The sequence below is a fragment of the Pseudonaja textilis genome, chromosome 11, assembly GCF_049901715.1.
Source record: "Pseudonaja textilis isolate UNSWEBS1 chromosome 11, rPseTex1.2, whole genome shotgun sequence".
NCBI lineage: Eukaryota > Metazoa > Chordata > Lepidosauria > Squamata > Elapidae > Pseudonaja > Pseudonaja textilis.
Genome location: NC_142000.1, coordinates 15,757,123 through 15,771,967, shown reverse-complemented (window position 1 = coordinate 15,771,967; position 14,845 = coordinate 15,757,123). Strand labels below are relative to the sequence as shown.

The window sequence follows — 14,845 nt, the reverse complement described above, 5'->3', positions numbered from 1 at the left end:
TCTCCAGAGGCGAGCAAGTCACATGCATCCTGCACACATTGACAGCCTTCCCTTAATCAAGTTGCACGTTTTTGAATGGCATAAATATAATGGGGGGGGGGGGGAAACCATAACAAAACGAAGACCACATCCCTCTCCCAGGCTCTTGGATTCTTTGCCTGTTCCCTTAGAACCAAAGTCACCCTCCTTGTCCCAAACAGGGATCCTTGCAATCGCATAGAGAAATCTCCCCACCAGCTCACAGGCTTAGCCCAAGATCAGTCTTTTACAAGGAAATTGGAATTCTGAACGAAGCTTGAGAGTTTACTGGCCGGATGCCAGTACTTTTTATTATTTTTTTCTGTTCTGTTCTATGGGTTCAGAAGGTTTTTTTTAAAAAAACAAAACAAAACACAATTTTGTTCTTAAGAGTCTGAGGTTATACTCTTTTAACTTCGGGCATTATACATTTTCCCACAAGGAGAAGTAGTTTGCTCCAATTTCTTGCTTTGCAAGGTGAGGTTGTGTATGACTGCTAGCCCATAACGGTTCCACACTCAAGTAAAAACTTCTGAGTTTATCCCTGCCTCTCTCCTAACCCAATGGAAAAGAATGGAATGGGATTATTATTATTTTTTTTAAACAGTGGCCCTTTGAAATAAAAAGGAAAGAATATTCAAGCTTGATCTATACTCCTTCAGAAACTTCATAACGATTGAGGGTGGGGTGGGGGAAAGCGGCCAACAGCTTTGTTAAACATCCTTGACTTGTGGCTATAATCAAATCCGCCATTTTGGGCTCAAATTGTGATGATCGTAAAGGCCTCTCACCGTATCGCCAATATCGGATTTTATAGCCTGTTTTCTTGTTTCTTTTTGTCACGATTGTTAAGCAAACCTTTTGTTCACCATGGGGCAGTTTTTGCCAAGTTGTGATTTCTGACAAAAATGTCCTAAATTCCCACTTGATCACAGGGGGGGGGCTGCAAAGGGGCCCCTAAATGTGGACAGGTTGCCAAGCGACCAACATACAGTTGTGTGATGGGGGGAACAGATGTTGGAAATTTGAATACGGAGGTTACAAGTCCCTTTTTTTTTGGCTTCTGTTGTAACTTGGAATGATTGGTAAGTCACCCGTCGTAAGTTGAGGCCTACCAGTAATCTGGCTTTATTTTTCTCAAATAAGGCTAGTCACATTTTGAGCAAGGAGAAGGAGAGCCTGCTGCGGAAGTGGAATCATGGAAGACAAAACCCACCATTGGAAATCACCCTCTGCCTTCCTCCAGGGGTCATGCATATTCCAAATATGGACTGTTTCCTTGTAGGATTGGATAGCTTATTGTACCCTATGACTACCATTAAGTGCTGTACTTTATGATTCTTGACAAATGTATCTTTTCTTTTATGTACACTGAGAACATTTTGCACCAAGACAAATTCCTTGTGAGTCCAATCACACTTGGCCAATAAAAGAATTCTATTCTATTCTATTCTATTCTATTCTATTCTATTCTATTCTATTCTATTCTATTCTATTCTATTCTATTCTAAATTGTGCGTGTGTATGTGTATAACGATAGATTGATAGATAGATAAATAGACAGATAGATATAGATATAGATAGTATAGATAGTAGAAATTAGATGATAGATGATAGACTGGATGTAGATAGACAGACAGACCTGGATAGACATAGACATAGATAGAAGTTAGATGATAGATGATAGACTGGATATAGATAGACATGGATAGACATAGACATAGATACTGATAAACATAGACATAGATAGATATAGATAATAGAAGTTAGATTAGATAGATGATAGACAGACAGACATAGATACTAGAAGATAGATGATAGACTAGATACAGACAGACAGACCTGGACAGACATAGATAGATAGACATAAATACCATTAGACATAGATAAATATAGACAGATAGTAGATAGCAGTTAAATGAGAGAGAGAGAGAGAGAGAGAGAAGCCTATAGGCCATGTCAACATACAGGTTCAAACACATATTACCAATAAAATTCTAAACAAACAACTTAAAATGAGTAGGGTAAAATATCACAGTTTTACAGGATAAAATACAAAAGTTTAATACATAAATATATATATAAAATGAGATAAAAATTAGCTTTCTTTTATCACTTCTGCAATCTTCCCCAATCAGGTTCACATATACTGATCTCAGTTGGACCATTTTAATCAGAAATTATGCTGTATTAAATGTTTTCAGATGCTGGCCACACCTGTGGTAGATGTATGGGCCTCCACGTTTAATATGTGGATCAAGGTCCCTGTCTCGCAACCCGGTTATGCAAACAGCAATCGAATAATATATGTGTCTGATCTTCTACCTCTTCAGCCGCACAGATACATGCACATTCATTGTATGGGATAGAATCTCCCAAATTTAACCATTGTGTCGTATTCCGATTGGATTTATCCTGCTGCTGGTTGTTATTCTCTTCTTGCCTTTCCATCTTCCGGCACTAGATGGTGCTGCTTTCCTATGGGAAAAAAAGAATCCCATTACACAGGTAGTCCTCGACTTACGACCACAAGTGAGCCGAAAATTTCCACTGCTAAGCAAAACAGTTCTTCCTGTTTTGTGATCTTTTTCATTACAGTTATAAGTGAATTTGCTGCTGTGGTTTAAGTTAGTAACATGGTCATTCAGCAAATCTAGCTTCCCCATTGACTTTGCTTGTCAGAAGGTCGCAAAAGTAGATCCTATGATACCACAACTGTCATAAGTACGAGTCAGCTGCCAAGCCTCTGAATTTTGATCACGAATTTTGATCAGTGGGGTTTGGGGTGGGGGAGGAGGAAGTGCATGATGATGATGATGGTGGAGGAGGAGGAAGAAGAGGAGGTGGAGATGGAAGAGGACAACTGTAGGGTCCTTGGTGCTCTCTTAGTTTGATTGTATTCTTCCAGGCGTTTCACAACCAAACTAGGTAACATCATCAGTGCTAGAAGGGGGCGGGGATTGGAGAAGGAGGAGGAGGGCTGTGGGGTCCTTGGTGCTCTCTGAGCTTGGTGGTTTTCTTGCAGATGTTCCATTACCCTAACAAGGTAACATCATCAGTGCTAGTACCAAAGAGGAAGGACGGAAGGAAGGAAGGAAGGAACAGAGGAAGAGAAGGAGGGAGGGAGGGAGAGAGAGAGAGAGAAAGAATATTTGTAGCTCAGGGTTGACATGAGGGGACTTTAGTGCTCTCTGAGTTTGGTTGTTTTCTTGAACACGTTTCACAACCAAACTAGGTAACATCATCAGTGCTAGAAAGGAGTGGGGTTTGGAGGAGAAGGAAGAGGAGGAGGAGGTCTGTGGCATCCTTGGTGCTCTCTGACCTTAGTTGTTTTCTTGCAGACATTTCATTACCCTAACTAGGTAACATCATCAGTGCTAGTACCAAAAAGGTGGAAGGAAGGAATAGAGGGAGGGAGGGAAAGAGAGGAGGGAGGGGAGAGAGAGACAGAGACAGAGAATATTTGAGGTGCCTCTATGGCACATTGGTTAGAATGTAGTATTAATTTGGCAGTTCAAATCCCACCAGGCTCAAAGTTGACTACTTCCATCCTTCCGAGGTGGGTAAAATGAGGACCCAGATTGTTGGGGGCAAGAGGCTGACTCTGTAAACCGCTTAGAGAGAGCTGAAAGGCACTGTGAAGCGGTAGATAAGTCTAAGGGCTATCGCTATTGCTATTTGTAGCTCGGGAGTGACATGAGGGGCCTTTGGTGGTCTCTGAGCTTGGTTGTTTTCTTGCAGACGTTTTACAACCAAACTAGGTAACATCATCAGTGCTAAAAGGGAAGGGGGTTGACAGAGAAGAGGAAGTGGATGATGATGATGATGATATAGCAATGGAGGAAGAGGAGGAGGACTGTAGTATCCTTCGTGCTCTCTGAGCTTGGTTGTTTTCTTGCAGACTTTTCATTACCCAAATTATGTAACATCAGTGCGCAGCACATCACCAGGCGCCCCTCAGCTACAAATATTCTCCTTTATCGTTAATTACCTCAAAACCCGATTGGCCGTGCCATGCTGAGAGACGGTGCCCCTGCCATCTTGCTGTACCTTCCCCAGCGTCCACCCCCAAGTTGGGACTTTTTTTAAAAACCCACTCTGCTCCGGCCTCAATCTGGCCACATTCTCCTGTGTGTGTGCGTGTTCCACACACACACCCTTCCCTCTCCGCTTTCCTAAACAGAAACAGCTTACATTATGCAGTCATTAGCCAGGTTGGGATCGGGGATGGCCCAGAGGGAATGATTTCAAAATAGACCGTGGAAGGTTTGTTTGTTTTTAAAGGCAGGATCTTCTCGGCCTTGAAATGTTCCGTCTTTGCGAGATGCGCGGGAGACAAATCTCAATTATTTTAGGGAAGCCAAGGAGAGATTCTGACCTTTTGCTTCTAATCCATCCGGAGGGAAGCACCTTTTGAAATGCTTCGGTGCCAAAGTTGTGCCGTCAGAGAGAGAGAGAGAGAGAGGAGGGCTGGGTGAGGATGCTCCCGCAGGAGAAAACGTGGGTTTCCATTTGATTTCTATCCAGTTGCAGCTTCGCGGATGGTCTTTCCTGATTTATAAAGATCTAGCCAGGATCCTGAGCTCCTTTTCTGCCACAGGTTTCCTGGTGACACCTCTGTGCTCTATGCTAGTATCCAATTCTACGTTGACTTCTTGGAAGAGCAATGAAAAGGTAAGTGCTAGATTTTTGGGCAAAGGTACACAGGAGGCTCAAAAAGACGGCAGGGAAACATGTAGGTTTGTAAACCTGAACTGTTTTGATTAGGTATAATATCGGGGAAAATTAGACAAGAAAAGTACGTATTTAATGTTACGTGTGGCAACAGCAGCGAGGGTTATGTTTGCGCTACATTGGAAAAAATGAAACACTCGAGATGAAGAGATAATTAAGAAGATACTAGACTGTGCAGAAATGGATAGATTGACCTTGAAAATTATACAGAAAGAAGACACAGAATACTATCAAACATGGGATCTATTTTATCAGTGGTTGGGAAAAAGGAGATTAAGAACGTAACCAGTATTGTTACGCAAATTAAATACCCAGACAACATGATGTTTATTAAGCACTAAGAAATGTGATTAATAAAAAGTCAATAAAATTTCTAAAAAAGAAAAAGTAAGTGCTAAAAGGACCAACACACAGGATTTTGCTTGTATTAATGAGATTTTCAATGGGCCATTATGGATATGAGGTTCCTGGTTTGAGTGCCCAGAAATTACTTTTCTAAACAGCAAAGCAAATGGGAAAAAAAGAACCTTGTTATTTCCTGCAAGTGCTTTATTTTGTCACCGGACATTTAGCAATGCTACAGCACAGCAGAATGAACAAGGAGCTTTTGTGAAATCCAAAATACAACATTGCAATGTTTCCCCCTCAAGGGCAGAAGTATTTGGTGACTAAGTAGTTACGGGCAGTTCGGGAAGAAATTCTCAGGATTGTTAGGTTAGAAAAAGGATTTGGAACAAACAGAATTAATTCAAAAGCCCAGTTGCCATGGGAAGGGAGGTGAAGTGTCATATATTTCTTCTTGGTTATTGAGTTTTTTTTTCCAATTCTGCGCCTCAGTCTCTGCTTAGCAGTTCACTGTGAAAGTACCAATGGCAAATGCAACTACCATGTTTTCCCGAAAATAAAACCCAACCGGAAAAGAAAACCTCACATGATTTTTCAGGATGCTCATAATATAAGCCCTACCCCAAAAACAAGCCCTAGTTAAGACTGTCAGCCAGACAGAAGTACCGTATTTTCCCCAAAATAAGACCTAACCAGAAAATAAGACCGAATGCATCTTTTGGAGCCAAAATTAATATAAGACCCAGTCTTATTTTTGGGGGAACACGGCAGTTATTTTTCCATCTGAAGCAGGAAACAATAAGTTGCGTCTGTGAGCAGAGGTCTGCTCATAGAAAAAAGGGAAAACTTTAAGTTATAGATATAGGATGGAAAGCAGCATTTATGTATTTTCTTTAGAGGGCTAGAAGATGCATTAGGAGAGCACAGGTAGTCCTCAACTTATAACAGTTCATTTAGTGACCATTCAAAGTTACACTGAAAAAAAAAGTGACTTAGGACCATTTTTCACAATGACCACCTTTGCAGCATCCCCATCATCACGGGATCAAAATTCTGACGCTTGGCGGCTGGTTCATACTTATGTGTGATGACCCAGGGTGGGATACAAAATAAACACAGTCACAAAAAACAGGTGAAGCCCCTTTTATTCCTTCTCTTTGCTTTCAAGCTCCAAATATCCTTGACTGGAGACAAAAAAAACTCCCACACAAGCAGTTACGAAAAGGAGGAAATGCCGTTTAAATTATAAAGAGTAAAAAACAATACAAACCAGCCCAGGCTAGATAAGGGCTTGAAGATGTCCACAGATATCAGGACACACACTGGGAAGGATGCCAAACTCAGAGAGGAACAATAAACGAGAGATATTTCCATGCTTTGTTTCCAGCTCTCGCCCATACTCATGTCCATCCTGTTATCCAGTTGTCACAGCTGCAGCCCATGAAGAGGAACAAGGCCGTCTCCTCCTGAGTAGACCACATCTCTCCCTTATCCTCTCCCCTCCTGTATGGCCTAGGATGGAGAGGGGATGGGCCTGGGTCCTCCTCTGACTGCCCAGCCGGCCTCTGCCCTTCCCCAGCCTCCTCCACAACCTCCGGAGCCACATTTCCACTCCCTGTCGTCTGTTCCTCTTCTCCCTCAGATTCAGTCTCCACCAGGGGCATAACACTTATGACCACAGCTGCGTCCCAAGGTCACGTGATGTGATCCCCTTTTGCGATCTTCCCACAAGCAAATTCAAAGGGAAAAGCCTGATTCGCTTAACAACCGGGTTACTAACTTCTCAACTGTGATGATTTGCTTAACAACTGTGGGGCAAAACCTTCCTAACAAATGTCTCACTTAACAAGAGGAATTTGGGGCTCTATTGTGGTCATAAGTCAAGGATCACCTGTAGGGGAATTAAGTTTGCAAGAGGAGCCGTTGAAATACACGATCCCTTCTATTGGCAGGAGGCCGTGAAACTATTATTTTTTTTCCAAACATCTTTGGAATTAACGCTAGGAATTTTTACTTGCTTGGGAAAGCAGCTTGACATTCTGGATAAGTTGGGTTTATTCATCGGAGAGGTCTTCTGCCTGTTGAGCTGCAGATGATGCTCATCCAAGCAGCCAATAGCAATCCTGAACATTCGAGAGGAGGTGGCCAGGGGCAAACCTTAGGCATTCCCCAAGATCCTTCTTCAAACATTTAATCCTACAGAGGTGCAACATTTGAGTCATGTCTTTGAGAATGTTCTTTTCCATTCTTGTGATGCCACTTTCAGAGATAAGCTGGGAAAACAACACCTTCTAAATAGACCTTCCTTTTAATGTCTGATTTTGAAATGGTCAGTCAAAGCAAAATAATGGTGATGATGATAAATTCCACTCTCCCCTTCTAAAAGTAATAAACATTGCTACCTTCAAAATTTCCCTGGGAACGATGAAGCTATAATGCCAAACTAAAAAGGACATGTACCTATCTATCTATCTATCTATCTATCTATCTTTCTTTCTTTCTTTCTTTCTTTCTTTCTTTCTTTCTTTCTTTCTTTCTTTCTTTCTTTCTTTCTTTCTTTCTATCATCTATCTGTCTGTCTATCTCTATCATATCTGTCCGATGTCTATCTACTACTATCTATCTATCTATCTATCTATCTATCTATCTATCTATCTATCATTTATATCATTTTTATCTACCTCTCATTTTATATCTTTTGTCATCTGTCTGTCTGTCTGTCTGTCTACCTATCATCTATATCATCTTTATCTATCTAACCTCTCATTTAATATCTCCTTTTGTCATCTATCATCTGTCTGTCTGTCTGTCTGTCTGTCTGTCTGTCTGTCTGTCCGTGTCTATCTATCTATCTATCTATCTATCTATCTATCTATCTATCTATCTATCTATCTATCTATCTACCTGCATGATGATCTTCTTCCGGTCTACCCTCTGCAGAACCTCAGAGAAAGAAAGAAAAAACTGCTTGCATTTAAAAGAAGAAACCCAAAGGCAGAGGAAATCTGACTGATAATGCAGTTATCTTCATGTATTATGTTAAACACTGTGGTAGCAAGGGTGTCCTTTTACACCACCCGTCTGTATTTAGAGCTGCTAATTAAGGGAGGCAGATTGGAGCTTGTTTGTTCCAAACCAGCTGCCAGATTTCCTAATGGGGACCTTTGCTGTCATGCAAGATTGTCCTCTCTCTGCCTCCTTTCCTTTCCTTTCCTTTCCTTTCCTTTCCTTTCCTTCCCTTCCCTTCCCTTCCCTTCCCTTCCCCTTCCTTCCTTCCTTCCTTCCTTCCTTCCTTCCTTCCTTCCTTCCTTCCTTCCTTCCTTCCTTCCTTCCTTCCTTCCTCTTTCCCTCCCTCCCTCTTCCTCTTGCAACCTTTGCATGTAGCTATGACTCTCTAGCTCACCATCTCGGCTCTGGGCTGTGTTTGTCCCTTGGAACCTATTACGGACTTGCATCCATGTTCAATCAGAATATAACTGGAAGGGACCTTTGAGGTCTTCTAGTCCAACCCCCTGCTCAAGCAGGAGACCCTATACCATTTCAGACAAATTGGCTGTCCAGTCTCTTTTTAAAAATCGCCAGTGACAAAGTACCTGCAACGTCTAGTGGCAAGCTGTTCCACTGGTTAATTGTCCTCACTGTTGGGAAGTTTCTCTTTAGTTTCAGGTTTGCTTCTCTCCTTGACTGGTTTCCATCCATTCACTTGATCTCGACTGCATCCCTCTGTTAATGCAACCTAGGATTGCCTTAGCTTTTTTGGCTGCCGCTGCACACGGCTGGCTCCTATTTAGCTGGTTGTCCACGAAGACTCCAAGATCCCCCTCCCAGTTCCTGCTATTGAGCCTGGTTTTGCCCGGTCTACATGTGTCCTTTTGGTTTTTCTTGCCTAAGGGTAGGCTTTGTTCATGCCCCTAACCTACTTTTGAAGTAATTTTTGAGAATTGCACCCGACGCATTGCCAAAGCCCTTTAATTTAATTTAGACAGGATAATCCTCTTATCCTGCAAGTAACACTCCTAGGGATTGCCTCTGGTGTACACAGGTTACCAAAGGGCGTTCGTGCAGTAGAATGGGGGAGCCCCTGTACAGATTTCATTAGTCCCGTCAGCGCCAATGCTCTGTGCCATGGCCCCTATCAGCCATTCAGGAAGTGAGCTGCAGGAATACAGATAACAGCTCGGCCCTTCAAGATAAGAGAGTGGTTGAAATGCCTGGTTCAGCATTCGGCGACAGATAATTCCAGCCAAGATTGAGCCAGGCTTCCATTCTTCCTCAATTGAGTCAAAAGCCGTGGGCCGTCCTTGGTGGTTTGCCCAACAAGTACGAGGGGAATAGCAAAAAAAGAGAAGAAAAGAAAAGAAAGGAAAATGGGCACCCTTTATCAGAGTTCTTCACTGCATAAGTCCCTTGGTTTGAGCATGGGGGGATCTTGCGTCTCCGACTACATCAAGAAATTTGCGGTAAGAAAAAATCTCTATTTCAGTTTTCAGGCGCTACTTCCAAGAAGCGCTTGCCTGTCGTGGTTTCGTTGGAATCCTCTTTTTTATTAGAAGGGTGAAATCATCTTGATTGGGGGGGGGAGGGGGGGTTGGAGGAAGATTTCTTCTGCTTTGTTTTTTTTTTTCTTCCATGCTTTGATGGTTAGTATCAAGAAACAGAAGGTCTCACAGCCATTTGTAGCTTGACACGCTCAACATCCAACTGACTGTGGGGGGAGACTCATATAATGTGATATGTTTAAAGAGGAAAGGAAATCTTAGTATAGACATCAATGGATGCAGGTCACGTTTCTTTTTTCTTTTCTTTTTTTAAAAATAATACTTATTAAACTTTTTCACGTTTAAAAAACAACACGTATAACAACAACACGTATAAAAACAAACAAATATACACTCTTCGCAGTGGCGTCACAGCAACTATTCCAATTAAATCAATACACACATATTTACATTATTTTTTTTTATTCTTACAGTTTAACCAATTGTACTGTTTTCCCCCAGACCGTATAGTATCCCATGTCTTCTCTATCCTGCAATTCTAGTGTGAGTTTGACCATTTCTAAATAATTGTCCAGGTGAAGCTTGAGGTTACAAACTGTTTGAAACAGAGAATTTTTTTTAGCCATTTAAAAGTGACAAGAGAACAGGAATCCTTCACAGCCTTGTGATATTTATTTCGGTGAACTGTGCAAAACATGCAACATATCCTTCTTCCTTTGCTAATTTCTAAAAATGCTTCATTATATCTATGTGACTATGTAATGCGACTGTGATCCCCTTTTGCACAGAAGCTGTGTTTTGGGCTTGCGATGTGTTTTGTTCTTGGCGATCTAAACACAACTTCATCCGTCTTTTTTCTTTGAACTGTTTAGCCAGAATATATTTGTTTACAAGAAGGAAAAAGAGGAGAGGGGATTGTAGGACTCGGGAAAGGAAGGAAACCTATCATTAAAAAAAAAGAAGAAAGAAATTCAGAAATGAAGTTCTTAACAGGGGCCTCCATGGTTGGAACACTGCTGTTACATGCAGACGCACAAACATATAGATGTGAGTGTGCACGCACGCACATACACACACACACACACATTACTTTAGTGAGGCAGCTAGTCTTTCTCTTAAGTATTAACCAAAATCACAATGCCTGTATTTTCTTTTCTTATACAGTTTTTCCTGGCTTAGGTTAAATTTTAGTGTAACTTTGCTCACTAGATCTCATATTCTAGTTGACAATCTTTTGGCTGGATGCGGGCATCCAAGTTATTTTGCTCCCTAGGCATTTTATTCTAAAAATAGCTTTTTGGCCAAATTCTGGTGTTTTGTCTCCTCTTCCTTTGCGCATATCACCAAACACTACTTCCTTCTTTAGGAATACAACCAACTGGACACTTTTCTAGAATTCTCCGTTCATTTCCCTTCTCTGCAGTACGAGATTTCTGTCCCTTTTCTGCTTCTTACAATTGCACACTCGTTGTGAATGCTTAAGCTTCATTGGGTTGTTTTTATGGCATTCTCCTTCCTTTCAATTTCTTTCTTTCTTTCTTTCTTTTCTCTTCATCGTGCTTCTCTTAAAAATGGCCTTCACCAAAGCCCTCTATTTCCCCCTCTTTCAATATAGATGATATCCCTTAAGTATCTAAGAACTGGCACTCAGGAAAATAAGTAGGCTATTAGTATTGCCATAGAAAATTAAGCATGATAATGTAAGCTCTGTTGGGACACATAAGCAGAAATATGGATTACAGAAGTCCTTAAGCAGCCATTCCTCATGGGATCTCCACCAGACTGTAGCTTCCAGTGCATCACAGATCACCAAGTTAAGGGTGCTAGCAGAGAATGCTAAAAGTGACATTTTCATGTTGCCATCTTTTCCAAACCAGATTAGTTTGAGCATAGTTTCCCGCCTTGGTCATACATTTATGTGCCAAAATATTGTGGGTTGAAGTAAGCGTGGATCTTAATTAAGGGTCTTTACTCAAGTGTTCAAATCTGTGGTGTCTTTTTGGGGGGGAAGCTGCAGTGGTGGGATTCAAAATTTGTTGCTACCAGTTCTGTGGGCGTGGCTTAGTGGGTGTGGTGTGGCTTGGTGGATGTGGCTTGGTGGGCATGGCAGGGGAAGGATACTGTAAAATCTCCATTCCCTCCCCACTCCTGGGGGAAAGTTACTGCAAAATCCCCATTCCCATCCCACCCCACTAACCTGCTTTCCAGCTCCGTTCTCCTGTGCAGGGCAACCAAAGAAGACCCAGCCAATCAGCTGGGACTCAGGGGGCAGACCGTAGATGGGGGCAGGGCCAGTCAGAGGTGGGATTTGCCGGTTCTCTGAACTACTCAACATTTCCGCTACCGGTTCTCCAGAACTGGTCAGAACCTGCTGAATGCCACCTCTGCGGGGCTCCTGATAACCATTTGATGCAAAATGGTGACTAGTAGGTGATTATGAATGAAGACATTCTTGACTGAAAGTGCATCTCAGATCAGTGTTGGCAATTTTTTTCGGCACCGAGTGTCGAAACGGGAGTGCGTGCGGGTGGGGGAGCACCGAAAACTGGAAGAGCCGCTTCCTGACACGTGCATGTGCTTTGGCCACCCGGTCTTCTGGTTTCTGGCGTGCTAGAAGACCAGGTGGCATACACGTACCAGAAACCGGAACCTCAGTTTCCCAGCATGCACATGGATGCCACGGAGCTGTTCTTCCAGTTTCTGTGCTCCCACATGCATGAAGACCAGCTGGCCAGTGCAAGGCGCATGTCGGAACTAGAAAGAGCAACAGGCAATGGTTGGTGTGCCCTAAGAGATGGCTCTTCATGCTACTTCAGGCAAACCTGCCATAGGTTTGCCATCACAGGCCTAGATGTTCTCAAAAACATCATTGTCGGTCTCAGCTCCAGTCCCATACAATGGAGGCTTGCAATGTTGACCACGTCGTAGAGTATGTCAATTGCTCCAAGCAACTCTGACTTCATGAGGCCATTGCTTACAAAATATGGGCTCCACAAAGCTTCAGCTCCAACTGCTGTACCAAGAACCTTGGTCTTCTATTGCGTTCCCAACCAAGAGGGCATTGAAGATTTCTGAGCGGAGAGTGAACTAGTCATTGGTCATCTTTCCTACTGGCTCACTGGAGTCGGCTTGCTGGGCTGGGAAGATATCGTATAATAATTCTGATAGATCAGCAAAGGCACCCAAGTAATTCAACAGCCTAAGTGTTACCTATACTGAACAGTGGGTAACCTGAGGATTCACCTGTTCCTTTTACCAGGTTAGCTCTTGTGATCAGATTGCTGATTCCTTTTCCCCCCACAACTGATAAATTTATTCTTGTACATGCGAATGACGTCAAAACGCAAATGTCACAGAGAGAGCTGGCAGAGGAGTGTGCCAGGCTGAAATTAGAATGTGGGAGTTCTGGGTGTCAGAGCAATCTGACTTTAAAAGTCCACTTGGGCAGCTAGTAAGAGGAGTGATGACGTTGAAGGACAAACATTTGGATGAGTTAAGGTGAGGAAGATGTTGGTTTGCGCCTTTCGACTAGCTGGGAAGTAAGTGGGACAGGGGAATGTGGAGCCCTGGATAAACTATGCCAAGATAACAGTTGGGGGCAAAACCAGGTGCTAATCATAGCTATTTTAGCTTGAGTGGTTAGAACACCCTGTGCTGTAAAATGTATTGTTGTTAAATGCCTCCTGATGTGAGGACTTGGTGAATGAAAAGTTAATTACATTTCCCTGAGGAAAACAACATAGGTTTTGTGTGCACAACAGGGATCAAGAGTGAGCTTTGAACACGTTCAATCCCATGACCGTGGTGAGAGTTGCTCCCCTACATGTCTGCCGAGATTCTCAATCATCCAGGTCATAGTAGTCTTAAAGGTGTTTTTCCAAAAGGCAACTGGACTGTGTTTTCTTCCTCAAGGAGGAAGAGGAAGAGAGGAAGAGGAGGAGGAGGAGGAGGAGGAGGAGGAGGAGGAAGAGGAAGAGGAAGAAGAAGAAGAAGAAGAAGAAGAAGAAGAAGAAGAAGAAGAAGAAGAAGAAGAAGAAGAAGAAGAGGAAGAAATAATATTTTTCTTTCTTCTTGTCTTCTTTTAAAACATTGAAGCTTCTTGGATGAGAAGCAAAACGTTTTCTTCTTCCTTTTCAGGGGGAAAAAACCCAGTCCAGCTGCCTTTTGGAAAAGGCACCTTTGAGATAGCTCTCCTCATCTTAGGGGACTGGAGACTAAAACATATCAAGAATAGTTGCAGGAACTGGGCATGGCTAGTCTAGTGAAGAGAAGGACCAGTGGAGACAGGATAGCAGTCTTCCAATATTTGAGGGGCTGCCACAGAGAGGAGGAGGGCGTCAAGCTATTTTCTAAAGCACCCAAAGGCCAGACAAGGAACAATGAATGGAAACTGAACAAGGAGAGATTTAACCTGGGAATAAGGAGAAACTTTCTGACAGTGAGAACAATCAACCAATGGAACAGAAGTTGCCTTCGGAAATTATGGGAGCGCCAGCACTTGAGACTTTCAAGAAGAGACTGGACTGCCACCTGTCAGAAATGTATAGGGTCTCCTGCTTGAGCAGGGGGTTGGGCTAGATGACCTACAAGGTGCCTTCCAAGTCTGTTAATCTGTAATCTGTAAACTTGTTGGATCACAACTCCCAGTACCTGTCATTGGGAGGGTTCCTTCTAAAATCTTTTCCCCATCCTCCCTCCTTCTGTGGGAAGAGATACCTTTAATATACAGGTTATCCAGTCTGGGGTTCTCCCTCCTGTCTCCCAAGGCCATCCTCACATACCATTACGCACAGAGACAACGACACAAAGTTGGGGACCTGCTTCACTCTCTGTATTCATTTAATCCCACTCTGGTTCCTGAAGGTGTCCAGAGGGGCACATGAATTAATCAAGATAACAGTTACTAAAATGCCAATCTCCCATAAAACTTGATGCTAGAGATCAGAGGTGGTATTCAGCAGGTTCTGACCAGTTCTGAAGAAACAGTAGTGAAAATTTTGAGTAGTTCAGAGAACCGGCAAATCCCACCTCTGACTGGCCCCGCCAACCCCATCTCTTCTCTGCCTCCCATTGAGTCCCAGCTGATTGGGTGGGGTCGCCTTTTGTTGCCCTGCCCAGGAGAACGGAGCTGGAAAGCAGGTCAGTGGGGTGCGGAGGGAATGAGATTTTGCAGTAACCTTCCCCCAGGAGTGGGGAGGAAATGGAGATTTTATAGCCACGCCCACCAAACCAAGCCATGCCCACAGAAC

At 42.9% G+C, this 14,845-nt stretch overlaps 1 protein-coding gene across 2 annotated transcripts in view; it reads left to right on the top strand.

The window, feature by feature from the left end:
• The first annotated feature begins 4,465 nt into the window (after positions 1-4,465).
• The window catches only part of MYLK3 (myosin light chain kinase 3), a 36,294-nt gene continuing 25,914 nt past the window's right edge, over positions 4,466-14,845 (top strand). Inside the window, exon 1 of one of the 2 annotated variants that reach the window (XM_026714025.2) lies at positions 4,466-4,692. In XM_026714025.2, the coding sequence (XP_026569810.2) occupies positions 4,645-4,692 (48 nt within the window). In that variant the 5' untranslated portion in view covers positions 4,466-4,644. Of the gene's footprint in view, positions 4,693-9,171; positions 9,558-14,845 lie in introns of those variants that run through there. The other variant, XM_026714023.2, reaches the window with a different exon arrangement.